The 26806-nt window shown below is 40.1% G+C and overlaps 1 protein-coding gene across 1 annotated transcript in view; it reads right to left on the bottom strand.

Moving 5' to 3' along the window:
- Positions 1–26806, bottom strand: part of ADAM9 (ADAM metallopeptidase domain 9) — a 116805-nt gene that overhangs the window by 62630 nt on the left and 27369 nt on the right. Inside the window, exons 2-5 of the mRNA XM_081843863.1 lie at positions 24760–24857; positions 23789–23853; positions 22407–22485; positions 10762–10838 (exon numbers count right to left, since the gene is read on the bottom strand). Coding sequence (XP_081699989.1) covers positions 10762–10838; positions 22407–22485; positions 23789–23853; positions 24760–24857 — 319 coding nt within the window. The remainder of the gene's footprint in view (positions 1–10761; positions 10839–22406; positions 22486–23788; positions 23854–24759; positions 24858–26806) is intronic.

Genomic DNA, 26806 nt, shown 5'->3' on the forward strand with positions numbered 1-26806 from the left:
TCATTGTTAATATTTGCTAAAGATTGGAACCCTCTCATGAACTTTTTGCATGAAAAAGAAATAATGATATTTGGATTTGAGTATTGAAGATGATGTTTGTTTTAAAAAGTGGCTTTGTGAGGTGTTATGCTAGATTGGACAAAGTGAATGGTGTTTTTACATAGCGGAAATGAGGAAGAATAAGAAGTTCTTTTCATTCTGAATCTTATTTCTCTCTCTTCCTCTTTTAACCTCTTTTCTATTCCTTTTTTAAAATTTCTTTTTCTTTCACCTCCCCCCCTTTTGCGTTTCTATTGTATCTAGATAAAAATCCTGGTTTGGGTTTTGTTTTTTTTTTAAAAAAGGGAGAAGATCTTAAGCTGCATATTTCTCTCCATAAACCTTAATAAAATTTATTATAAAAATAAAAGGGTAACCAAAATAATCAATGGGATGGAGGCTTCCTGTTTCCGGTGGTGAGAAATGGCTGACTCTGATATGATCGGATCCCAGCCGTGCCGGTAATTCAGGGCTGATATGGGGGTAATTAGCCCTGGCAGACTCCCCAGGGTGGGGGAGGACTGTCTCATAGACCCACAGATTGTCCGAAATTGTCAGCTTGCATCAAGGTGCAAGCGGCATGAAATTGGGTCCCAGAGCATGACACGGCTGGCACTCTCTGAAGTCCCTCTCATAGCCGGAAATATCTGTTTGATAAAATAATTGGATTTGGACAACAAACAGACATAGTCTGGACTGAAGAAGACTAAGAAAAAACCTGCAGAACTATACAGCCCCTGGTGTTTAAGCTCGGACTTCAAAGAGATTCTCATCATGGCACTTGGATTACGGAGGTGTTTGGTACGTCCTTTTTCTCTTCTTAATATCTACAATTCGTTTTCTATGCCAAGCCTCATCAAGAAACTTTTTTTAAAAAAGAGTACAGATGGAGTTCTATTAATAATTAAGTATTCAACTGTGCAGCTCTACTCGGACTTGAAATACTTGATAAAGATGAAAGAAGAAACAAGATGGCGCTTGTTAATATGATGCAGCACGGAAAAATGAGAATTCCTCTCCTTTTCAAGGGAAGCAGTTAATATTTGCTGACTGACTTTGTAATGACTTGAGATAACAATTTGGGACAACATAGTGCATCTTTTTGCAGAAGTTTATCATTATGAGCGAGAGAGAAGGCTGAATGGATGTCTAGGGCCTGGAGGGGGGGGGTTGTGTGGTCTCTGAGAGGCTGATCGATCGCCAAATGACATATATCTGTGGAATACAGTTCATTTACATTGCAATATTGCAGTCTGCCCAACAATCTATAGTAACAACTCAACAACGTGGAAGGTACTGTGTCATATCAAAAGAAAGGTTTGGACAGCAGCCCGGATTGGAGTGATTTAACAACTTGGGAGCTGCTGCGTCGTTAAACTTCAAAGGATAAACATGGACAACAGCCTGGATTGGAAGATTGGAATGAAGTCAGGAAAAGCTGCGCTGCTAAATAGACAGTTTAAAAAATATATATTTACAAATAAAGCTGTATTCAGTGGATGAAAGGATATATGATTTTTGACATGACTGAGAATTGCATAGCCAGGGACGGAGAACTTTAAAGTGTTAAGATCAGAAGGTAGAAAATATGAAAGCAAAGAGAAGAGGAAGGAATGAAGATTTGGAGAAATGCTTCAGAGGTCCAGACTATGGGGAGCTCGGAAAAATTAATAATTACAATTTGGATTACAATTTGGTTTTTTAAATTTTATTTTATTATTTTAATTGGATTATGATTCAGATATTTTGATTGGCTGTTTTTATTGGAAAACCAATAAAAATGTTTTTTTAAAAAAATCGTTGGGATGGAGTGAGTCTCCCAAGAAGAAAGTTTGCAGCCTCTGGGACCTTTTCATTTAGAGAAAAGGCAAGCAACTGGTGACATAACAGAAGTTTATAAAAATTATGTGTGATATGGAAAAAGTGGACAGAGAATGTTTTTCTTCCTCTCTCATTACAACTCTCTCATTTCAACTCAGTGAAACTGAATGTTGGAAGATTCAGGACAGATAAAAGAAAGGGCTTCTTCCTGCAGCGCAGAGTTCTGCTATGGAATCCACTCCCACAAGAGGTGGCCACCAACTGGGATGGTTTTAAAAGAGGATGGGATAAATTCATGGCCTGATCCTGCCATCTTCGTTTCTTATGGAGTGTGCCTGTTGAATGCTGGGTCACGCACATGCACCAAGCCTACCCACATATGAAAATCTAGCATGCCAGGGAGAATTCCCTCTCACTGAGCAGCTAGCTGTTCAGCTATTGGTTTGTATTTTATTTTATTTTATTTATCCCCAAGTGATGTACATAATGAAATTATCAGTAAAACACTGTACTGTCAGGCTGGATAATGGGAGGCCAGGGTCCAAACGTTCTCTTAGCCATGAAACTCCCCAACTGATTCTAAACCAATTGCCATTTCTAAGCCTAGCCAACTTAACAGGGCTGGCGTGAGAATCCGCTGTCGTTGAACTTGAACGCAAAGAGCTGGAGGAGTGGAGGCAAAGAGAGATCTTTTAAGCTAACTGATCTGAGCACCCATTGAACTTTATCTTAAGTGGAACAATAATTTCATGTGCTGGACTTTATGAGTTTTAGCTGCATGGGGATACCTTTCTTCTCTTGGAGCTACATTCTGAGTTAAAACCCCAGGTGCTGGAGCTGCCTGAGAAATTGAGCTGTCAGTTTGCAGTTTGCAGTTTGCAGCTTGGATACTTTGAATCTGAACTTTGAAACAATCTGAGAGAGTCTGAACTTGTTAATCTGAAGCATTTGGATTACCAGTATGCACCATTAGAAACACTGTTGCTGTTAAATCCTAACTCTGCTGATTTTTTTTTTTTTATTGAAGGTTCTTGGACTTTGAAATCTGACTTTATTTTAATTGGAATTGATCTCTTCCCCAGAAATATTTTAAACTCCCCCTAGAGGATTTGGGACTTACAGCAGTGATTTTTATTTTACTTTCCTTTTCCCGGCCCTCTGTTTGACTGTTACCATCTGGGCCGCTGTTTTCTCATGGGAACAACTCAGCTTGACCTTGACTTTTAGATAACTTTGGAATGAGTGGTGCAAGAAGGAGAGGAAGAGCCAAACAAACAACTTTGACAACTTTAACCGCAGCCTCACAGACACGTAGATCATCTGTGCCTACCTTGCCTTCTGAGGAAGAAGCTGCCTCTCTGCCACGGGCAGGGGAGGGAGAAACTGAGGAATTACAATTGGAAGATATGGCCTCAGGGGCAAGCACTGCTATTTTAGAGAAAATCTTTGAAAAATTGGAATCTCTGGATAAGAAAGTAGAATCTCTGGACAAGAAGGTCAATGAGCAAACATATAAAATTGACCAAAACACAGAATGTTTAAATAAATTAACTGGACAAGTAGCACAGAATACACAAGCAATTGGAGAATTGAAGGAGGCTGCAGGGGAAAATCGGAAATTGGCTGAAGATACCAGCCAAAAACTTGAAAATTTAGAACAAGAGGTAAGACCACTCTGCAAACAAGTAGGTGAACACCAGACCTACCTTTCTATGATCGAACTGTGGAACCGGGAGAGTAATTTAAGGATAAGGGCCATACCAGAAGTGGAAGAAGGCAACCTAGCTGAGTTTTTGACCAAAGAATTCTCCAAATTTTGGAGCATAGAGGAAAAGGATTTTAAAATTGTTTCAGCTTTCAGGCTTGGAAGACTTATAAAGAAAGAGAAGCCCAGAGACTGTTTGATAATATTGAGGTCAAAGGAGGAAAGGGACAAGATTCTGGGCCTACACTACGGAAAGTCACTGGACATTTCGGACAAAAGAATTGAGATTTACAAGGACATTCCTAAACAACTGTTGGATCTTAGATCTAACTATTTGGAGTTGACAAGATTGCTAAGGAACAACTCAATCATCTTCAGGTGGGAATTCCCCCAAGGATTATCTTTCACCTTTAGAGGGAAGAAGATTAAAATCAGAACATTGGAAGATAGAGATAAATTTCTGAACGCATACGGAGAGGACCTTCACAAAGGAATTGAGTTACTTCCAGGGCCTGAAACACCAGAGGTACCGGCACCCTTGGATCTTGAAGACCCAGTGAATAAGGTACCACCCCCCGAAAAATAACCAGATTTATTCAGGATGTCTCTGCAACTTTTGAGTTGGAATATTAATGGTTGTAACATTCCGGAAAAAAGGAGGAAAATTTTTCATATATTAAAAAAAGAACAATTGGACATTATTTGTCTACAAGAAACACATGTGACTAGGCTCCATAGAAAGGTGTTGATAAACAAAAGACTTGGCCAAGAATTTATATCTTCGGACAGAGTAAAGAAGCGAGGGGTGGTGATATATGCAAAAGAGAGCCTGTCACCTAAATTTTTATTCAAAGATGAACATGGAAGAATTTTAGCAATTGAGATACAACATCAAGGAGAAAAGATTCTGATACTAGGAATTTATGCACCAAATGACGGGAAATCGGAATTTTATAAGAAGTTGCATGAGACCATGCTGGACTATCTGGACTACAACAACATCATTACGATGGGAGATATGAATGGGGTCGTATCGACTAATATGGATAAGTCACAAAACCAAAATGTTACAAAAGACGGCAGACTACCAAAGACTTTTTTTTGAAATGACAGACAATATGGACTGGATTGACATTTGGAGAACCAAGAACCCCCTGGGAAGAGAGGGAACATTCTTCTCTGAAGCCCAGCTGACTTGGACAAGAATCGACCAAATATGGATAACTAGAGGTCTGGCACCCAAGGTTAGAAAAGTGGAAATCTGCCCAAAGACCTGCTCCGACCATAACGCGCTGAAGATGGACATGACACTACTGCCAACCGGTTCCTTTAGATGGAAGATGAATGATAATCTGTTTAGAGACCAGGAGATTATTGAGAAGGCCCAAAAAACTTTGAAGGATTACTTCGAGATAAATATGAACACTACGGTGGAAAAAAGAACTATCTGGGATGCAAGCAAAGCTGTGATGAGGGGGTTCTTGATACAACAGAATGCCGTAAAGAAAAGGACACAAAATGAAAGGAAAGATAAGATCTTGAAGAAAATCAAAGAACTGGAGAAGAAGTTAAGATTAAATCCGAAGTCACAGCCGATTCTGAGAGAAATTAAACTCTACCAAGCACAATATTCCAAATTGATAAATCAGGAAATAGAGTGGAAGATTAAATTAATGAAACAAAAAACTTTTGAATCGGCGAATAAATGTGGGAAACTGCTTGCGTGGCAGTTGAAGAGACAAAAATTAAATACAGTTCAAGTAGCAGGTTTTAAATTAAACAAACAAAAGACAAAAGTCTTGGAAAAAAATCTAACGATGGGGGGAAAAGATAGCTTTCAAAGAGAAACCGGTTTGGAAATTGCAAAAAGAGTAAAATATCTGGGGGTGAACTTAACATCTAAGAATGTGAACTTATTTAAAGACAATTATGAGAAATGTTGGTTGGAAGTGAAGAAAGATTTCAATATATGGTCTAGGCTGAGACTTTCCTTGTTAGGCCGAATTGCTGTTATCAAGATGAATGTACTGCCGAGATTGTTATTTCTGTTCCAGACACTGCAAATTTTAGACAAGATGGATTGCTTCAAGAAGTGGCAGAAAGATATATCTAAATTTGTCTGGCAGGGCAAAAAACCCAGAATAAAATTTAAGATTTTGACCGATGCAAAGGATAGAGGGGGCTTTGCCCTGCCGGACTTAAAACTTTACTATGAAGCAGCAGCTTTCTGCTGGTTGAAACCATGGCTACTTCTTGAGAATACAGATATTCTGGATCTGGAAGGTTATGATAACAACTTTGGTTGGCATGCATATCTATGGTATGACAAGGTAAAGGTACATAGAAACTTTAAAAACCATATTGTCAGGAAAGCACTGTATAATGTATGGAATAGATATAAAGATTTGTTAGAGAGTAAAACCCCCAGGTGGTTGTCACCAATGGAAGCTAAGGCGGTAAAAAGACTCAATATGGACTCAGATTGGCCAAAATATTGTGAAATTATAGAATATGATGGTGAAAACTTGAAACTACAGAGTTTTGAGAAATTGAAACCTAAAGTCCGAGACTGGTTACATTATTACCAGATTAATGAAACCTTTAAGCAGGACAGGAAACTAGGATTTCAGAAGGAGAGGTCAAAGTTAGAAACAGAATTGCTAGAACCCAATACTAAGAATTTGTCTAGAATGTATAATTTGCTGCTAAAATGGAACACACAGGATGAAACGGTTAAATCAGCTATGATTAAGTGGGCACAAGATGTTGGTCATGATATTATGTTTGCTGACTGGGAGCAGTTATGGACCACAGGTATTAAATTTACGGCATGTAGTGCCTTGAAAGAGAATATAATGAAAATGATCTATAGGTGGTACATGACCCCAGTCAAGCTTGCAAAGATATATCACTTGCCCAATAACAATTGTTGGAAGTGTAATGAATGCGAAGGAACTTTTTATCATCTTTGGTGGACCTGCCCGAAGATTAAGGCCTACTGGGAAATGATCTATAATGAAATTAAGAAAATCCTTAAGTGGACATTTATAAAGAAACCAGAGGCTTTTCTCTTGGGCATGGTGGGCCAAACGGTTCTAAAGAAAGATAGAACATTCTTTATGTACGCAACAACAGCAGCAAGAATTCTTTTGGCGAAGTATTGGAAGACTAAAGAAGTACCTACTCTGGAAGAATGGCAGACCAAGGTGACTGAATTTATGGGACTGGCAGAGATGACCGGCAGAATCCGTGACCAGAAGAGAGAGACAGTGGAAGAAGACTGGAAAAAATTCAAAATCTATCTTAAAAATTGTTGCAAAATTTCGGAATGTTAAGATGTCAAGGGATTAGATATAAAGAATTACAGCTGTAAAAATTGAAATTTAGAAAAAAGCTCTAAAGAGAATTAAATATAAAAAGGGATGAAGGATTGCTAAAAAAAATTTTAAAATAAGGATGCAGTGAAGGGGAGGTTTGGGGAAGTCGCGTTATGTTTGTTTGTTTTTTGTTTATGTTGTAAAATTAATAAAAATTATTTTTTAAAAAAACAAAAATTAAATACAGTTACAAATTTAGAAATTGAAGGAAGAAATATTCAGAACCCCATGGAAATTAGAAAGTGCTTCCAGAGATACTTCAAAAAGTTATATACTCAAGGGCCGCAAGACGAGGTTGAGATTAAACAATTTTTGGAAAGAAATGGACTAACAAAGTTGTCACAAAAAAACAGATTAATCCTGAACAACAAAATAACACAACAAGAGATTGAACAAGCCATTCAGAACATGCAACTGGGCAAATCTCCAGGGCCAGACAGCTTGACTTCCAAGTATTATAAGACATTAAAAGACTATTTGATCCAACCAATGATGGAGGTCTGTAACGAAATTATGGAGGGGAAGAGGGCGCCGGAATCGTGGAAGGAAGCTTTTATCACATTGATACCAAAATCTGAAACTGAAAAGACACAACTCAAAAACTATCTTCCCATCTCCCTTCTAAATGTGGATTACAAAATATTTGCAGACATTTTGGCAAGTAGACTTAAAAGAGTTCTAAATGAAGTAATTCATAAAGACCAGGCAGGCTTTCTCCCAGGTAGACATAAGTTTGCCAACACTAGGAACATTATTGACATTTTGGAACTTTTGCAAACAGATATAAATACAAAAGCAGTGTTATTTTTTATAGATGCGGAGAAGGCCTTTGATAATATTTCTTGGAAATTTATGAAGGGAAATTTAAAAGAAATGGGAGTGGGACGGGGGTTTGAGAATGGGATTGATGCAATATATTCAGAACAAAAGGCTAAATTGATAGTTAACAATGTGGTTACAGAAGAGTTCAAAATTGAAAAAGGAACACGACAAGGCTGCCCGATCTCCCCTCTGTTATTTATCTCGGTTCTGGAGGTGCTCTTGAACATGATCAGAGGGGACCGGTTGGTGGAAGGGATTCAGGTCGGAGCGAAACAATACAAACTTAAAGCTTTTGCAGATGACCTAGTTTTGACCCTGCAGGAGCCAGAATCTAGTACGAAAAGAGTATTACAATTGATTCAGGACTTTGGTCGGGTGGCGGGATTTAAATTAAACAAACAGAAAACCAAGGTGTTGGGAAAAAATTTGACAGATACAGAGTAAGAACGGTTTCAGAGAGAAACAGAACTAACTATGGTTAAAAAGGTAAAGTACCTAGGGGTAAACATAACAGCAAAAAATCTGAGTCTATTTAAGGATAACTATGAAAAATGTTGGTCTGAAATTAAGAGAGACTTGGACAGTTGGACAAAACTGAAGCTTTCTTTGTTAGGCCGAATTGCTGCTATTAAGATGAATGTATTGCCAAAAATGTTGTTTTTGTTTCAAACATTACAGATTGTGGACAAGACGGAGTGCTTCCGGAAGTGGCAGAAAGATATATCTAAATTTGTCTGGCAGGGCAAAAAGCCCAGAATTAAGTTTAAGATATTAACAGATGCGAAAGAAAGAGGGGGCTTTGCCCTGCCAGACTTAAAGTTCTACTATGAAGCCGCAGCTTTCTGCTGGCTAAAAGACTGGCTACTCCTCGAAGACACTGATGTATTAGACCTGGAAGGTTTTAACAATGCTTTTGGTTGGCATGCATACTTATGGTATGATAAAGTTAAGATCAATAAGGCCTTTAAGAACCATATTGTCAGGAAAGCAGTGTTCAATGTCTGGACAAAATATAAAGACTTATTGGAGAATAAAACTCCAAGGTGGCTTTCACCTCTGGAAGCTAAGGCCCGAAAAAGACCCAATATGGAGGCCAAATGGCCAAAATATTGGGAAATACTGGAAAAAGATGGAGACAATTGGAAATTGCAGAGTTTGGAGAAAATGAAGGATAAGGTGCGAGACTGGTTACATTACGCTCAGATTAAAGAAGTTTTTAAAAATGACAAAAAGCTAGGGTTCCAGGTGGAGAAATCGAAGTTAGAAACAGAATTGTTAGAACCAAAGACTAAGGTACTATCTAGAATGCATAACTTGCTGTTAAAATGGAATACACAAGACGAAATGGTTAAATCGGCTATGATAAAGTGGGCGCAGGACATTGGGCATAACATTATGTTTGAGGATTGGGAAAGGTTGTGGACCACTGGGCTGAACTTCACCGCATGTAATGCTCTGAAGGAAAATATAATGAAAATGATATATAGATGGTACATGACCCCAGTTAAACTTGCCAAAATATACCATTCGTCTGATAATAAATGTTGAAAATGTAAAGAAAATGAAGGAACATTCTTTCACCTCTGGTGGACATGCCCTAGGGTGAAGGCCTTCTGGGAAATGATATATAATGAGCTGAAAAAGGTATTTAAGTATACCTTCACTAAGAAACCAGAGGCTTTCCTCCTGGGTATTGTCGGCCAGAAGGTGCTAAAGAAGGACCGAACATTCTTTATGTACGCAACAACGGCAGCAAGGATACTCATCGCAAAAAACTGGAAAACTCAAGATCTACCCACACTGGAAGAGTGGCAGATGCAGCTGATGGACTATATGCAACTGGCCGAGATGACTGGCAGAATCCGAGACCTGGGAGAAGAGAAGATGGAGGAAGACTGGAAGAAATTTAAGATGTATTTACAAAAATATTGTAATCTTGGCTGAATGTTAAGAAGGATGCTAGATTATAAAAAATCGGCCACCACTAAATTAGAATTAAAATTTGATGATAAGTGAGACTAAAGAAAATATAAAATTTTTTGGAAGAATTGCTAGATCATATTTGAATGACTGGACATGAGATTTGTAAACAAGTTGATAATTTGTTTGGAAAAAACTTTTAACGATGTAAATGGGAGCGGGAGACGTGAGGGAGTCCAAAGAAGTGATGAAACTATGTTTGTGACAGAAGTAAGATTGTTTATTATTTGTGCATTTATATTTAAAAACTTTAATAAATATTTAAAAAAAAAAAAAGAGAGAATCAGATGGGAGGGTAGGCAGGAGAACCACTTCCGCCTCCTCGAGAGCCTCAGTAGAAAGGCCAGCTGCTCGCCTGCTCTGGAGGATCCAAGTTACAAAAAGGAGATTCCATGTAAACACCAGGAAGAACTTTCTGTTTCACTCTCTTGGGAAGTTGTGGGCTCTCCTTCCTTGGAGATTTTCAAGGAGAGGTTGGATAGTCACCTACCATGGATGCTTTAGTTGAGACTCCTACACTGCAGGGGGTTGGACTAGATGTCCCATGAGGTCCCTTCCAACTCTACAATCTAATTCTATTTCTATGAAATACAATTGATTAATCAATTAAGGCAGCCTGACCTTGGCTAAGAAGGACAAGACGAGGTGCTGCAGGGTTGATGGAGAAAATGTCTCCAGCATCTCAGCCAGAATGTCTAGAAGCCCCAGGAGCAAAGGGCAAAAAGGAGAAGTTGCTGTGGCTCACATTGGGGGGGGGCGCGTTTCCCAGCCCAGGGGCTGCATTCCCTCACAGGCCACTTTCTGGGTATCGCGTACCAGTGGTGGTGGTCGGGAGTGTCCAGAGACAAAAAGAGGGAGGAGTCATGAAAATGACTGTATTTGACTCCCAGGCCTGAGGATCTGTACCCCTGGTTTCAGAGGCCACTGTCAGTACACAGAAACGCAGGATGCTTTGAGGGAGGGGCAGCCACTATTCTGCCCCCTCCCCCCCAAAAAGCACAAGAACGTATCACTTACCTGAGTCCAGAGCAAGTGCTGACAGCGACCAAGGAATCCGCTACTCCTTTTACATATCCCTGATAGTGGCAGTGATCCTGAATAGGTAGAAAACAAGGGGGGGGGGGATTAAGAAATGACTGCATGCAGCGTTTCTTGTTGCTCACAGTGTTGATACCACAACGCTCTCATGAATCAAGAAAATGAGGTGTTGCTATTTTGAGGGTTGGACTCTATTGCATACCTGTTGATTCAGGTCACCCTTTTAAAATGGATTTGGTCTCTTGAGCAACAGGCCTGCTTCTACACACACACACACACACACCCCTTTTTTCAGTTAAGGAAAGCACAAGGGAAATTCCCTAGAAAGTGTAAGATAATAATGGCTCATATAACTTGTCCGCAAACAAATCAGAATGGCATTGTAGAACTTCCCTGAAATGCTGTGCAGACACATTGAGAAGAATGCTCAGCAAACATGCCCTCCGGAAGCAATGTGAGGGTACAGCTACATGTACTCAAAGTGTGAAGACATGTGAAATCAAGGTGGCCAAAAAAGTCAAGTATCTGGGAATTTGGATGACGGCAAATAATATAAATCTTTTTAATGACAATTATCAACCAGTCTGGAAGGAGATTTAAAGAGAATTAGAAATACGGGACAGATTAAAGCTATCAATGATGGGAAGAATGTCTGTGATTAAAATGAATCTATTACCGAAAATGTTGTTTCTGTTCCAGACAATTCCGATAATAAGAGGTTTAAGACAATTCAAAGAGTGGCAAAAAACCCTCTCGCGTTTTATATGGCAAGGGAAAAGACCAAGAATTAAATTTAAAATATTGACAGATAAGAAGGAAAGAGGGGGGTTTGCAGTACCTGATCTGAAACTCTATTATGAAGCAGCATGTTTATGTTGGACAAAGGATTGGATAATTCAGGAGAACCTAGACTTGTTAGATTTGGAGGGGTTCAACAATAGATTTGGATGGCACTCTTATCTTTGATGTGGTAAGGCAAAAGTGCATAAGGGGTTTACAAATCATGTGATAAGAGGTGCCTTATTTGAAGTCTGGGAAAGAAACAAGAATTTGTTGGAAAGGAAAACACCGTGGTGGCTGTCACCAATTGATATATTAACAGTTAAAAAACTGAACATACTAGGGAAAGGGGCCACATATGAGGAAATTTTGATGAAGGCTGAAAAAGGTTGGAAATTAAAGCCCTATGAGTGTATTGCTGAAAAATTGACAGGATGGTTGCAATACCATCAAGTCAATGATGTCTTTAAAGAGGATAAAAAAACAGGATTTGAGGACAAAAAAATCGAATAGATATTTTAGAGAGTAAATCCAAGCTATTTTCAAAAATGTACAATCTCTTACTAGAATGGAACACAAAAGATGAATTTATAAAAGAGGCTAGGATAAAATGGGCTATTGATTTAGGACATAACATAGAATATGATGTATGGGCCAAACTCTGGAATGAGAGCATAAAATTCACTGCTTGTTCTGCCTTAAAAGAAAATGTTATGAAGATGGTTTATCGTTGGTATCTCACTCCCACCAAATTGGCAAAAATGTATAGAACAAGTAGTAAAACCTGCTGGAAGTGCAAGGAAAAAGACGGCGATTTCTATCACATGTGGTGGTCTTGCAATAAAATAAAAGAGTTTTGGGATGCGGTTTACGAGTTAAAAAAGATGTTTAAGTACAGTTTTCCCAAAAAGCCGGAAGAATTTTTGCTAGGTTTGGTGGGAGAAGGGATTAAAAAGATAGATCAAAGATTATATTTATATGCAATCCAAGATAAAGAACAGTTTTTGGGGAGACACCGGGAAGACTTGCAGAAAGGAACTGTAGACGAGGAAGAACCAACTGATATTGCTAATCTGTCATTTGGACTTTTGTTACCACCATCAGAAGAAGAACAGAAACTTGGAGCAGTTGGAGGAACAGGTACTTAGTAACAAAATGTCTCTGCAACTTCTTAGCTGGAATTGTAACGGTTTGAACCTTCCCCGAAAAAGACGCCAAGTCTTTCATATTTTGAAGAGAGAGCAGTTAGACTTAATATGCTTGCAAGAAACCCATATTGTCAGGACACACAGGAAATTATTGATAAATAAGAGACTGGGACAGGAATTTATCTCATCAGACAAAGTGAAGAAAAGAGGAGTGGTGATCTATGCAAAAGAAAAACTGGCTCCAAAAATGATATTTAAAGATGAACAAGGAAGATACCTGGCAATTGAAATACAAATTCAAGGAGAAAAAATTCTGATAGTCGGAGTTTATGCACCAAATGAAGGGAAGGCTGAATTTTTTAAGAAGTTGCATGAGACTTTAATGGACTTTCTGGATTATAAAATCGTATTGATGGGAGATATGAATGGAGTCATCTCCACAAACATGGATAAAGCACAGAGACAAGTGATTTCAAAGGAGGGGAGACTACCAAAGACTTTTTTTGAAATGACTGAAACTATGGACTTGATTGATATCTGGAGAACAAGGAACCCTCTTGAAAGAGAGGGAACCTTCTTTTCTGAAGCAAAAATGACATGGACAAGAATTGACCAAATTTGGATTACTAGCAGCCTGGCGCCAAGAACCAAAAAAAATAGAAATCTGCCCAAAAACCTGCTCCAACCATAACGCTGTAAAGATGGAGATGAAATTAACAACAACTGGATCCTTCAGATGGAGAATGAATGACACCCTATTTAAAGATGAAGAGATTTATAAAAAGGCCCAAAAAACATTGAAAGATTATTCTGAGATAAATCTGAGAACAGACGTGGAGAAAAGAACAATCTGGGACGCTAGCAAAGCCGTGATGCGAGGTTTCCTAATTCAACAGAACTCTATAAAAAGGAAAAGACAAAATGAGAGGAAAGAAAAATTTTTAGGAAAAATGAAAGAAGGAGAAAAGAAATTGAGGTCCAAACCAAAGTCCCAAGAGATCTTGAGAGAGATAAAGTATTATCAGACGCAATATATGGAATTGATGAATCAAGAAATAGAATGGAAAATAAAGCAAATGAGACAAAAAACATTTGAATCTGCAGATAAATGTGGGAAACTTTTGTCATGGCAACTAAAAAAGAGGCAGAAACTGAATACAGTGACGAGTTTAGAGATGGAGGGAAAGACTATCTACAAACCCAACGAGATAAGTAATTGTTTTCAAAGTTTTTTTAGGAAATTATATACACAAGGGCCAGTAAACGAACAAGAAATTGAAGAATTCCTTAGAAATTACGGATTACCAAAAATTTCAGAACAAAATAAAAGGATCCTGAATGAGAAAATAACAGAACAAGAGATAGAGGGTGCCATCCAGAATATGCAACTGGGAAAATCACCAGGACCAGATGGCTTGACTGCCAGTTACTACAAAATGCTGAAGGATTGGTTAATACAACCTTTAAAGGAACTTTGCAATGAAATTATGGAGGGGAAAAAGGCACCTGAATCGTGGAAAGAGGCTTTCATCTCACTTATACCGAAATCAGAGACTGAAAAAAACCAGGTTAAAAACTACCGCCCTATATCTTTACTCAATGTGGATTATAAAATTTTTGCAGACATTTTGGCAAAAAGATTGAAGCGAGTGTTATTAGGGGAGATTCATAAGGACCAAACTGGCTTTCTCCCAGGGAGACATATGTCAGACAATGTGAGGAACATTATCAATATTTTGGAGCTGTTAGAAGTTGACATTAATAGAAAGGCTGTTTTAATTTTCGTGGATGCGGAGAAAGCCTTTGACAACATTTGTTGGAGCTTTATGAAAAAGAATCTCCAAGGGATGGGGGTAGGCCAAGGTTTTGAAAACGGTATAGGTGCAATATATTCGGAACAAAAAGCAAAGTTAATTGTAAACAATGTGGTAACAGAAGAAATACCTATAGAAAAAGGTACACGACAGGGTTGCCCAATATCTCCTCTACTTTTTATATCAGTCTTGGAGGTTTTGTTAAATATGATTAGAAGGGACCAGTTGGTTAAAGGAGTTCAGGTCGGAGCCAGACATTATAAATTAAGAGCATTTGCAGATGACCTAGTTTTGACTTTGCAACAGCCAGACAGACACTAGTACTAAAAGAGTGTTGGAATTAATTGAAATATTTGGTCAAGTAGCAGGATTTAAATTGAATAAACAGAAAACAAAGGTTTTGGAGAAAAATTTAACAATGGAAGGAAGAGAGAGGTTTCAGAGTGAAACAGGTTTGGAAATAACGAAAAAAGTGAAATACCTGGGGGTAAACTTAACATCTAAGAATGTGAATTTATTTAAAGACAATTATGAAAAATGTTGGTCAGAAGTAAAGAAAGATTTAGAAACATGGTCAAGGTTGAAACTGTCCTTGTTAGGTCGAATTGCTACTATTAAGATGAATGTATTGCCTAGAATGCTATTTTTGTTTCAGAACTTACAAATTCTAGACAAGATGGATTGTTTCAAGAGGTGGCAGAAAGACATATCAAAATTTGTCTGGCAGGGCAAAAAGCCCAGAATTAAGTTTAAGATTTTAACTGATGCAAAAGATAGAGGGGGATTTGCCCTGCCGGACTTAAGATTATACTACGAAGCAGCAGCTTTCTGCTGGCTGAAAGACTGGCTACTTCTTGAGAACACAGACATCTTAGATTTGGAAGGATATGATAATTGTTTCGGTTGGCATGCATACTTATGGTATAACAAGGCAATGGTGTACAAAGGTTTTAAAAACCATATTGTTAGAAAAGCATTATATAATGTTTGGAGCAGATACAAAGATCTATTGGAAACTAAAACTCCCAGGTGGTTGTCACCAATGGAAGCCAAGGGGGTGAAAAAACTTAATATGGATTCTAAATGGCCAAAATATTGTGAAATCTTAGAATATGAAGGTGAAAGGGTTAAGCTTCAGAGTTATGAAAAACTAAAGTCCAAAGTTCGAGATTGGCTGCATTACCACCAGATAAATGAGACATTTAAAGAGGACAGGAAAATAGGATTTCAGAAGGAGAGGTCAAAGTTAGAAACGGAACTGTTAGAACCCAATACTAAGAACCTGTCAAGAATGTATAATTTGCTGCTTAAATGGAATACACAGGAGGAAACGGTGAAATCAGCTATGATTAAATGGGCACAGGATATTGGTCATGACATTATGTTTGCTGACTGGGAACAGTTATGGACCACTGGTGTTAAGTTCACGGCATGTAATGCCTTAAAAGAAAATATAATGAAAATGATCTACAGGTGGTACATGACCCCAGTCAAGCTTGCAAAAATTTATCATTTGCCCAGTAATAAATGTTGGAAATGTAATGAGAATGAAGGTACCTTTTATCACCTATGGTGGACCTGCCCGAGGGTGAAAGCATTCTGGGAAATGATCTATAATGAAATTAAGAAAGTCCTTAAATGGACATTTATTAAGAAACCAGAGGCTTTTCTCCTGGGCATGGTTGGCCAATTGGTGCCAAAGAAGGATAGGATTTTCTTTATGTATGCTACTACTGCAGCAAGAATTCTTCTGGCAAAGTATTGGAAGATGCAAGAACTACCTACTCTGGAAGAATGGCAGACAAAGGTGATTGACTTCATGGGATTGGCAGAGATGACCGGCAGAATTCGTGACCAGGGGAAAGAGGCAGTAGAAGAAGACTGGAAGAAATTTAAAATATATCTTAAAAACTGTTGTAAAATTGATGAGTTTTAAGATGTCAAGGGGTAAGAAGCAGAGAATTATAGCTGTAACCAACAAATTTATGGGAATTTAATGAAGGGAACTAAATGGATAAATTGACTAAAGGGTTGCTAAAAAAAAATTCTTTTTAAAATAAGGATGCAGCGAAAGGGAGGTATGGGGAAGTCGATTGAAAGAAGTTACAAGAAAAGAAGATTATGAATTTATTTATGTTGTTTATGTTTGTTTGTGTTTTGTGATGTGTTTGTCTTTTAATTATGTGTTTTAAAAACTGAATAAAATTATTCAAAGATTATATTTATATGCAACAACTGCAGCCAGAGTTCTGATAGCTCTAAAGTGGAAGCAACGGGAGATGCCGACGATAAGAGAATGGCAGATAAAGTTGGTTGAGTATGCTGAGATGGCTAAACTGACACACAGAATTCGCAATCAGGAGGAGACAAAGTACCAAAAAGAATGGAGTAAATTTATGGTTTATATAAGTGAGAATTGTACAAATATGAAAACGTTGGCAGGATTGAAATACCTCTCATGTCATGGCATAATTTATAATTAAAGAATCTGTAAACTATAGAATGTAATAGGAAAACTGCTGGAAGGGAAGGACGGAAGCTAATGGATCTATGAAACACAAAGTAGGATACATGTAACAAGATGTGATGTTTTGGTGGTGGGTGGTGGGAGTTGGTTGGTGATTGTAAATTTCAATAAAAATCAAATTTTAAAAAAATAAATCAAAGTGTGAAGACATGTGATAGCAGATTCTCTGTAGTGACACCCCAACTATGAAATTATCTCCACGCTCAGGTACACACAGATGTCAGCTATGTTTCTGAGTTTCCAGAACCAAGTTAAGACACATCTATTTACTAAGACATTTGGTGAATTTAGTGGAACTGTCCAAGGTCCTACGATTATTATGAAATGCTACTGTTTCATTGTTGATAATGGCTTGTTTGATGTGTGGAAGCAGCCTTGGGATCTACTCCAAAGGAAGGCAGCTTAGGAGTTCTACAAATTGAGACTTTGCACAGACACCTACCCCCTCGACCTGCCACCTGGATCAGGGCAATTTACCCTGTGTTGTCCCAGGGACCAGACACCCAACACCAGAACCACCTCCAAAATAATTCACAGATGGGGCTATCTTTTTTTAAAGGGATTCAAATCCTATTTTGTTATACAGCTAGGAAAGCTAGGACTCTCCCACTTAACACATCAGGCAGGATCCAATCCTCCCGCTTAACAGCTGTTAATCAGGAGGACCCATCAGGAGGGCTGCTGCTGCTTCATATACAAGGCAAATGTCCTCTCCTCCACTGCCCCCCAGGACCAGGAGGGGCTTGAAGAGACAGGAATGGCAGCAACTTCCATGCAGGAGAATGTCATGGCTGAAGTTTTTTGAAGGCAGAAACTGTTCAGAACTGGAAAGTACTGATCTATTCCAGTGTGTCTGTAACTGTTCATTTCTGCTGAAACAGTTGGACATGTTATGAGTTACCCTGTACTTTCTTGATATGTTATCTCAAGGACACTGAGCCAGAAGAGATATAGCAGTTGTTCAGGGAACTGCCTGGTTATTCCTACTTTTGTTTTCTTCTCTTCGCATCCTCTGAGTTTCTATACATTTATTCTTGAGGGTTTTTTTTTGCTGTAACTAAGCCTAATCCTTAATAAAAAATTCCCTTTGCTAATGTGTTTTGACTCTGCGTGATTTATTGAAACCCAACACATCCGTTCCACCAAGCTTCTGCTACTCTGCTCTTCCACAAGAGAAGGAGTGCCTTGGGACTTAAGGCCAAATCTTGCAGATTGCTTGCGCACGCATGCGCACCATTCAGCGAGGGTACATAAGTTTGGGTGGAGGCATGGTCACCCTGCTGCTTCAGCAGTCCAGTTGGGAGCAAAAGCCAGTGGAGGGGATGCCAACTGCTTAGCCGCCGGAAGCACTGTGCACCTTTGTAAGAAAAACACTGGGGCCCAACTGGATTAGTAGAATGTCTGTCATCTGGTGGGTGGGGCTTCTGTGTTGTGCTCCAGAACTGGCCCCTCCCTTTGGGTGTCCAGTTCAATTCAGTCCAACAGACCAAGTGTCCTTCTGGCCCCAGGATGTGCTTTTAGTCTCTCTCAGACAGGATGTCATTATGTTACAGTTTTCTTTATTATTAAAGCTTTGTTTGAGCCTTTACTTTGCTGAAAGAAAAGCAACTCTGCTGAAGAATGGTGGAATATCCTAAACTGGAAGAGTGAGGGGATATTCCCAGTCTTAAAGGAGGATTAGTTTTCTTTTTCACCCCCACCCTCCACAACATGCCTTAGGAGCTACCCTAAGGGTGCGCTTTGCCAATAAAGAATTAGACTGCAAGCTGTCTGTCCTTCTTGGGCTGCGTGTGCTCGGAACACCAAGGGGAGCCCCAAAACATCTGGAGGGTCACAGGTTCCCCCGTCCCTGATGCAGAAAGAGAAACCTATCAGTGTCTGTTCAACAATTGTAGCTAAATAGAACCTCCAAGTTCAGCAGCAGTATATCAATGAACACCAGGTTGTGTGATGGGTCTGGAAGCCTTTCGCAAAAAAATACCTCTGCTCACTCATAGATATATTTACAGTCTTTATTTACATACATATTTACAAGGCACAGGACATAGCTTAATGCATCCTAATCCTCAGTAGCAGATCCAGGAAGTGGGAGCTTTTGGCTCCTCCTCCAGCAGAGGAGCTTGGGAAGCCCCAAGCGCCTTCTATGTTCCCTACGTTTTAACCCCCTTCTGTCCTGTGCTGAAGGAATGGGCATTAACTCTCCCTCTGTCTGTGAACTGGTTGAGTGGTGTTGATGGTCTCCAGCATCTGGGAGCGTCCTCGCTGCTTGAGTTCCTTCTGCTTGCTTGTCCTCCTCTCCCTCTCCTGTCTTTTCTAACGGCTCCTGTTCTTCCCCCTCCCTCAGCTCTGGGGATAGGTTGCTAGTCAGCAACCATGTGACAGGTGATGACCTTTCCTCCCCATTTGTGGGCCTCCTGGAGGCCTCTGAGTAGCCACTGTGGAAAGCAGTGAGCTGGGCCGGAGGGACTCATGGTCTGAACCAGCAAGGCTCTTCTTCTGTGCTATGCAAACATGCAAAACAAAGAAAGGAAGGGGGGAACTCCCACAAAGGGACTATTTGTTTACAACAACTAATTAGCCAGCAAAGCCAAGAGCCTACTAATAAAAACATGGTAGAGACATAGGAAGCCCCCAGGCATTTTACCTCAGTAGTGTCCACACTGACTGGCAGAGGTTCTCCAGGATTTGGGGCAGGAACCTTTCCCAGTCCTACTGGAGATGCTGGCATAGATGCTCTACCATCCAATTACATGACAGAAACTGACTTCCATCTCAATAACCACAACATCACCAGGCAGCCAGAGTTCAGAGACACACATCTGGAAGGAACTCGCTTGGCGGGGGAGGGGAGAATGCCACACAACACCTGGAAGCTGACAGAGTTTTGGAGCTGTTAGGAAGTAAGCATGATCTCCAAGACCTTTGGAAATACAAGCAGGGTGCTAGGAAATGTCTCACAAGTAGCACTGGGGCCTATGAGCATGTGAATGATGCCATCCACATTCAAGCCAGGGCTTTAAAAAAAATTAAATGCCAGGTTAAGGACAGGGAGCAGCCTGTCCTCAGGAACACAGCAGGTAGTGAGCAGGCCAAGGAGAAGACTAGCCTTTACCCGGAAGGTCCATGACAGATCTCTGCCTAACGCTACAACATCTCATCAACAAATACAAATCAGGAGGGCAGGCCTCACTATACGCTGCCTTCGTTGACCTAAAAGCAGCTTTTGATACAGTCTCCAGAACCAGACTCTGGGACAGACTACAGGGTACCAATATAGATAGAAGGCTCCTGCTCTTAATCCAGGCACTGCATGCAAACACGGCCCTTAGAGTCAGGTGCAGCCGCCTAGGACACCTAACGGACCCAATTAAAACCTTCAAAGGAGTCAGGCCTGGGTGCCTATTGGCCCCTCTACTATTTAATTTCTATCTAAATAACTTAGTATCTGCACTCAATGACTCAGAACTCCACCCGCCGAAGCTTGCAAATCGGCATATTTCGGTCCTGCTATATGCCGATGATGCAGTAATTCTATCTAGAACCCCCATTGGACTCAAAAGAGCACTAAGAAAGCTCGCAGCATACTGTGAATCTGAATGTCTCAAAATCAACTATCAAAAGACCAAGATACTCGCTTTTGGGGAAAAACCAAAGCTTAGAAGCTGGGAACTCCAAGGCCATAAATTAGAACAAGTCACAAACTACAAGTATCTAGGAATGGTGGTACAGGCCTCAGGAACCAACACACTACACATAAACTTCATCAGGAGTTCAGCGGGAAAAAACGCAAATTGTATTCTTAAATTCTTCAGAGCACAAGGGGGCTTCTTTGTCCCCGCAGCTCTAAAATTATACAAGGCCAAAACTTTGGCACAACTCCTGTATGGTTCCTTTTTGAGTCCGCCTTCCTCTGCTTTCTCCCCCCTTGAGAGAGTTCGATCTAGACTTCTTAGAGCTCTCCTCCAAGTCCCCAGATGTGTCTCAAACGCATGGGTGAGATTGGAAACGGGGATGATGAGAGTGGAAGCTAGCATTTGCTTAACATCAATATACAAATGGCTGACATTGAATCTGCTCCCCGGAGAGATAGCCCCACTGATCCTCTGCGACCAATTCCAGTCAGGCTGGCAGACTGCAGTTCTGAACACCCTCCCGAAACTGGGTTTTGCCCCTCAGGCCCTTCTAAGTCTGGGCTTGGGCCAGGCAAAAGCCACGGTCAGGCAAAGAATATTAGATACCGAGAGACAACGGGACTGCGCAAGGTGCCCCGGCTATAAAATTGGAGAAATCGAGAGATACATAGCCGCACTGGCAGCATATCTCTTCTTTCTTGTATCTAGAAACGCAAGAAGGGCATTTACACTCGCCAGTCCTGGATGGAGCCTTTAGAAAAGTCCCCTATGCCCAGAGACTTTGCACCTGTCCATTGGGAGAGATAGGAAGCCCAGAACACTTGTTCTTTAAATGTCCCTTTTATGAAGAAGCACGCAGTAAGTTCATTGATCCCCTACTGGTGAGGCTCGCTGACCTCCCGCAAAAGCAAAAATTGGACCTTTTGCTGTTAGGCAAAGAGCAGAAGAAGACCTGGATGGTTGCCAGATTCTGTGTGCAAATCTGTAGACGCAGACCATCACCCAACTCAAAATAGTCCGGCATGAAAATCCCCAAACTCGGTTCCATTGGTGACTCTGAGTCAACTCCCTGGGATAGTTTATTGTTGCACATTGTGTCTAAATTTATTGTTGTACATTGTTTTAATTGTCTGTTTTAACCATATTTGCACACCAGTTTCCAATGCTGTGAGGGTCCTCTATGTCAGAGGCTTCTACTCTGCAGCCTCTTAGCGTTGTTTTAACTGCGAGTCTTTTAGTTCTTACGCTCTTACAGTTGTTTTAACTGCATGTTTTTATTTGTTTTTACTTTTTATCTGTTTTAATTATCAGTTTTTATCCATCCGTTATCCATGTTTGATCTTGTTTTATCCTATGCTTGTTTCCTTGTCCTTATTTGCTCCAACATTTATCAGTTAAAAAAATCCTAACTGCTATTTTATTTATATGTTTGTTTGTTTTTTATCCTGGTCTGTGAACGTAATAAAGTTCAAGACAAGACTAGCCTTTACCTTGCAGTGGTATTTTTCTACATTCAGGGAGGGTGTTCAAACATCCAACCCCAATACCACTCTTGCAGACACAGCAACCCTCAGCCCTATTCCTACATCTCAGGCAATTGAACTCATTTGCCCTTGGCTCCCACTTGTGCCTGGAAAATCTTTGCTACTTTACTCCTCCAGATGCCAGCCCAGCAGGATGGAGAGGTGGGCTCCCAAGAAATGTATTTGAAAGGAAAACATACCTTGAGATCCAGAATCTCAGAATGCAGCGAGCCGTCAGCATTGTAAGTATAAACTGTGAAGTCTTTGGGCACAAGGGCTCTGGAGGAATTGGAGAGGGAATTATGGGAAGAAATGCATTAGGCAACAATTGTTTTAAAGATTAAGGAAAAAATGCAGAACCAGCAATGTTGAGCTGCAAGGTTGGAAGGGAACGAGGAAAGGCAGGTTCAAAAGCCAGTCTGCTAAACCACCTGAACCCCCTCCCTGCCTTCAGAGTCTTGTTTTTCAAACCCTCCCAAGACAGCTTTGAAAAATAACCAAAAGAGTACAGAATGCTTAACTTAAGCAAAATTAAAAACTTGAAAATTAAGAATGTTCTTAGACCTCATGCTTAATCAGGAACGAACAGTAATGATACCTCATTAAAACCAGGATTAGTTATAAACTCCCCTCTTTTCTTTTTATCACTACCAAACAACCCTCTTTCAGAAAATAAACAAAACATTATAAAAATAATAAATGAGGCTTTTTAAAACTTTTGAAAAAATAAGTGCTTTCACAGAACTGGACCTGGAAGAAGAATGAGGAAAAAGTAAAGATTTGCAAACAGAAGGCTGTGAGAACATGGAATCAGAAAGGGGGGAAAATAACTGTTGCTTTTATAATTCTATCCTTGCAATTATGGTATATTCTAAATGAAATCATAAAGATTTTTTTAAAACAAAAAGCAGCAGCTGGAGACATATCAGTGCATTTCACTATGAATGGAGAGGGATCACACACATTTGATGTAGCTGTGTCCCCCCCCCTTTATAATATACATTACAACAAATGGCCTACTGTAAACCACATGTACAGATTAATAACCTTTAAGGAAAGTTGCTTTCTTTATCAGAAATAAGCTGGCATGTCACCATGATGGCGAAGCCAAAAGTGCTTTGCTGGTGTTTAGTATGGAAGCTGAGGGGGCAGGCAGAGAAATCAAATCAACCAGTTGTTTCCTCTGAAGGGCTCTCAAGTGACCTGTAGACCAGGGGTCAGCAACCTTTTTCAACAGGGGGTTGAAACCTCAGACCTTGTGGGGGGCCACACTATATATATTTTGGGGGGGGGGGATGAACAAATTCCTATGCCCCACAAATAACCCAGAGATGCATTTTAAATAATGACACATTCCACACATGTGAAAACACGCTGATTCCCGGACTATTCGAGGGCCAGAATGAGAAGGCAATTGGGCCACATCCGGCCCCTGGGCCTTAGTTTGCCTACCCATGCTGTAGACTAAGTCCTGTACAGGTCACTTTCAGAACCAGGGAAAAGAGCCAAACAGACCAATTTAAACTCAGAATAACCAGGAGGAAGGAAAACAGCCCAGTGCAGCTGGAAATGAGTCACTTACTTGTTTTTTTCTAGTTCAAGTGTATACTTTGTTCCTTCAACATCAACTTCAAAAGATAGTTCATCCTCAAAAGAAGAAGGAATAATCTGGGAATCCTCAATTAATTATCGACATGTTCCGAACAATCCAGAGATTCCCAGTCCTGTCGGCCCCCCGCCTAGCAAATACACCCTTGTGTGTATGGTGGAGGTGCATCACTCACCCTTTCCATACATACACATTACACAAAGCAGTTTACATCCATGAAAATCATAACATGAAAAATAACAACACTGTCAGCAATATAAAAATCATAGTGTAACAACCACAAATTAAAAGGATAATAATATCAGCAGAGAAAATGCACTTTCCCACTAAAACCCACTAAGCAAGGCCAACAAAAGTCTGATTTAAATTGCTCTGCAAGACATAGTAGCACCCTGTCTATGTTTTTCTCTCTGAATGCTCAGCTTTTGGTGCATTTTCTCTTTATTTAATGAAATAGTTGCAAAACCATCAACTGGCTTTGTATGTCAGGTATGGGGAACCACATTTTTAGGTTATTTTTTCAAAAGTTGTTGCATTTTGACAGTGGCAGGTGAGGAGGCCCTTGTAAGTTTTTCTGCCTCAGTTGCCAAAATAACTTGATCAGTTATGCACCATGATGTAGGGAGAGGGAGCACCATGTGCTCTTCACCTCATTCAGCCAAATGTCTCAGCCCTGTGTACTGTTGACTTCACAAACAATAGGTGCTGCTCACAACAAGCTTCTGCAACAAATATGCAGCGCTCTCTCTCTCTCTCACACACACACACACACACACACACACGCACGCACGCACACACAGTTTAGTCCTAGGCTGCCCTGAACCCTCGGCAGCTGTACCATTCAGGAAGCACATCCATGCTTAATTATTTCACAGCTGCTTCCAGATGATGTGTACAAAAAGCAGAAAGCAACATGCTGATGATGAAATCCTGCTCTGAAATACCTCTGCTACCCTGGATGTCAGCACATCGCGGTGTTTTCTTGTTATCCTCTTGGGGACCATAATTTCGTAAGCAGACAGCTGAGATAATGGCTGAAAACCTAGAAAGATACAGGGAAATGTTAATGGATTAAAACACTGTCAGACTGATAAAGTTAGTGAAACCAGATAGCTTATCCACAGGTCCCTGAGTAACAGCAGCAAGAGGACTAATTGAACCTTGGGCACAAATTTGATGGCTTTAAGATCAGCACATGGATGCCACAGGCTGAAACAGGTTTAACAGTCATTCGTCTCCACAGGAAACCATCAGAAATGACTCCAAGGGCACTTACTCAGATACGTTCTGGGGGTCATTTTGTTTCTGTTTTCTGGGATCAAGTGCCGGGGTTCTTTTCCTTGGAGAAGCTAACACATGAAATTAAGGTCACCCAGGGATCTGCTGCACCACAAGTTTTTGCAGCCAAATTGTGCCCTTTGGTTTTGTTTTGTTTTTACTCAATATGAACACTCATGCTATGGGTTGCCCTCATTACACCTAAGTACGATTTCATTCGGAAGAATTACAGAACTTATTTGGCTCTTTGCCTCCTCCTCGCACTTTTCAAGCTTCTTCTTTTCTTTTTCTGCTATTCCACTAATATTATTATGGTAATCTTTGTACGAAATGTTCCTTTCATATCTCCAATTTTCTTGAACAGATCTCTGGTTCTTCCAATTCTGTTGTTTTCCTCTATTTCTTTGCATTGCTCGTTTAAGAAGGCCTTCTTGTCTCTCCTTGCTATTCTTTGGAAATCTGCATTCAATTTCCTGTATCTTTCACTATCTCCCTCGCATTTTGCTTGCCTTCTTTCCTATTTGTAAGGCCTCGTTGGACAGCCACTTTGCTTTCTTGCATTTCCTTTTCGTTGGGATGGTTTTAGTTGCTGCCTCCTATATAATGTCATGAGCCTCCATCCATAGTTCTTCAGGCACTCTGTCCACCAAATCTAAATCCTTAAACATGTTCCTCACTTCCACTGTGTATTCATGATTTTACTGGTGCTGATTTACTCTGGTGTTGCTGCTTTTTAAATTGCATTCATTGTGGTTTTAATATACTTCTTTGCCCCACCCTGGGGTCTTGAGGTGAAGAGAGAACTATAAATACTTGAAATAACAAAGCAAGCGGTCTAAAGCCAAAAGAGCCACAGCTAAAAACACTGAAACAGGGAGCGGGCAGGCTGGCTCATCCCATGGAAATTGCTGAAAGGGGTACGTGGACATTTTGCTTCATAACTTTTATTTTAGGAAGACAAGAGACCTACTTTGTTTTTGATTTTTAATGAAAGCTTAGAGTCTGGAGTACATGCTGTTTATGTGTGCTCTATATTGATACGACAGGTACCTGCCTCTCTGTAGCCCTGTTCAGTATATCCAGCATCTTTGCTAGTGAACAGCAACTAGCCACATCTAACACTTCCTCCACTCAGGGTTGCAGCCTGGAGAATCTGCTTTTCATTCAAAAAAGAAAAGAAAAGGAGATCTTCAAGGAAAAATTACAAGGAATTATACGTAACCTGCAGTTTGGACCTCAGAGTGCAAAGAACTACACTGAACTTGAAGCCCACATTTCCACTTTGTTATGTTCAGATGAAATTGTGTCCTTCACTCTTTAAAGCATGTCACATCCAAGTCTCACGTTAATCCAAGTCTCAAAAACATACCAGGATTTCAGCACTCAGCATTTTCACCAGCAAAGCTAAGGGAAACTGCTACTGAACAGTAACATTTGCAGGTACTAAGGAGGTGTATTGGAGATTACTTTTCCTTATTAAGTACAATTTAACTACATGCATGAGAAAAATAATGCTGTAGCTATTATAATAAAAATGTATGGTTCAAGTTGGAAGGTTGGTGAGTCCACAACACTGTCATGATTAACTTCCCTAAGGACCAGTTCTCATTGCACTTGTGCAGCTTCCTCTCCCCCCCCCCCAGCACTGTCTTCAACATCCCCACCCTATTTTTGAAACTACTTCTCTCTTCCACTCAGCTGTCCCACATTGCA

The sequence above is a fragment of the Podarcis erhardii genome (assembly GCF_964252035.2).
Source record: "Podarcis erhardii genome assembly, chromosome: 16".
Classification (NCBI taxonomy): domain Eukaryota; kingdom Metazoa; phylum Chordata; class Lepidosauria; order Squamata; family Lacertidae; genus Podarcis; species Podarcis erhardii.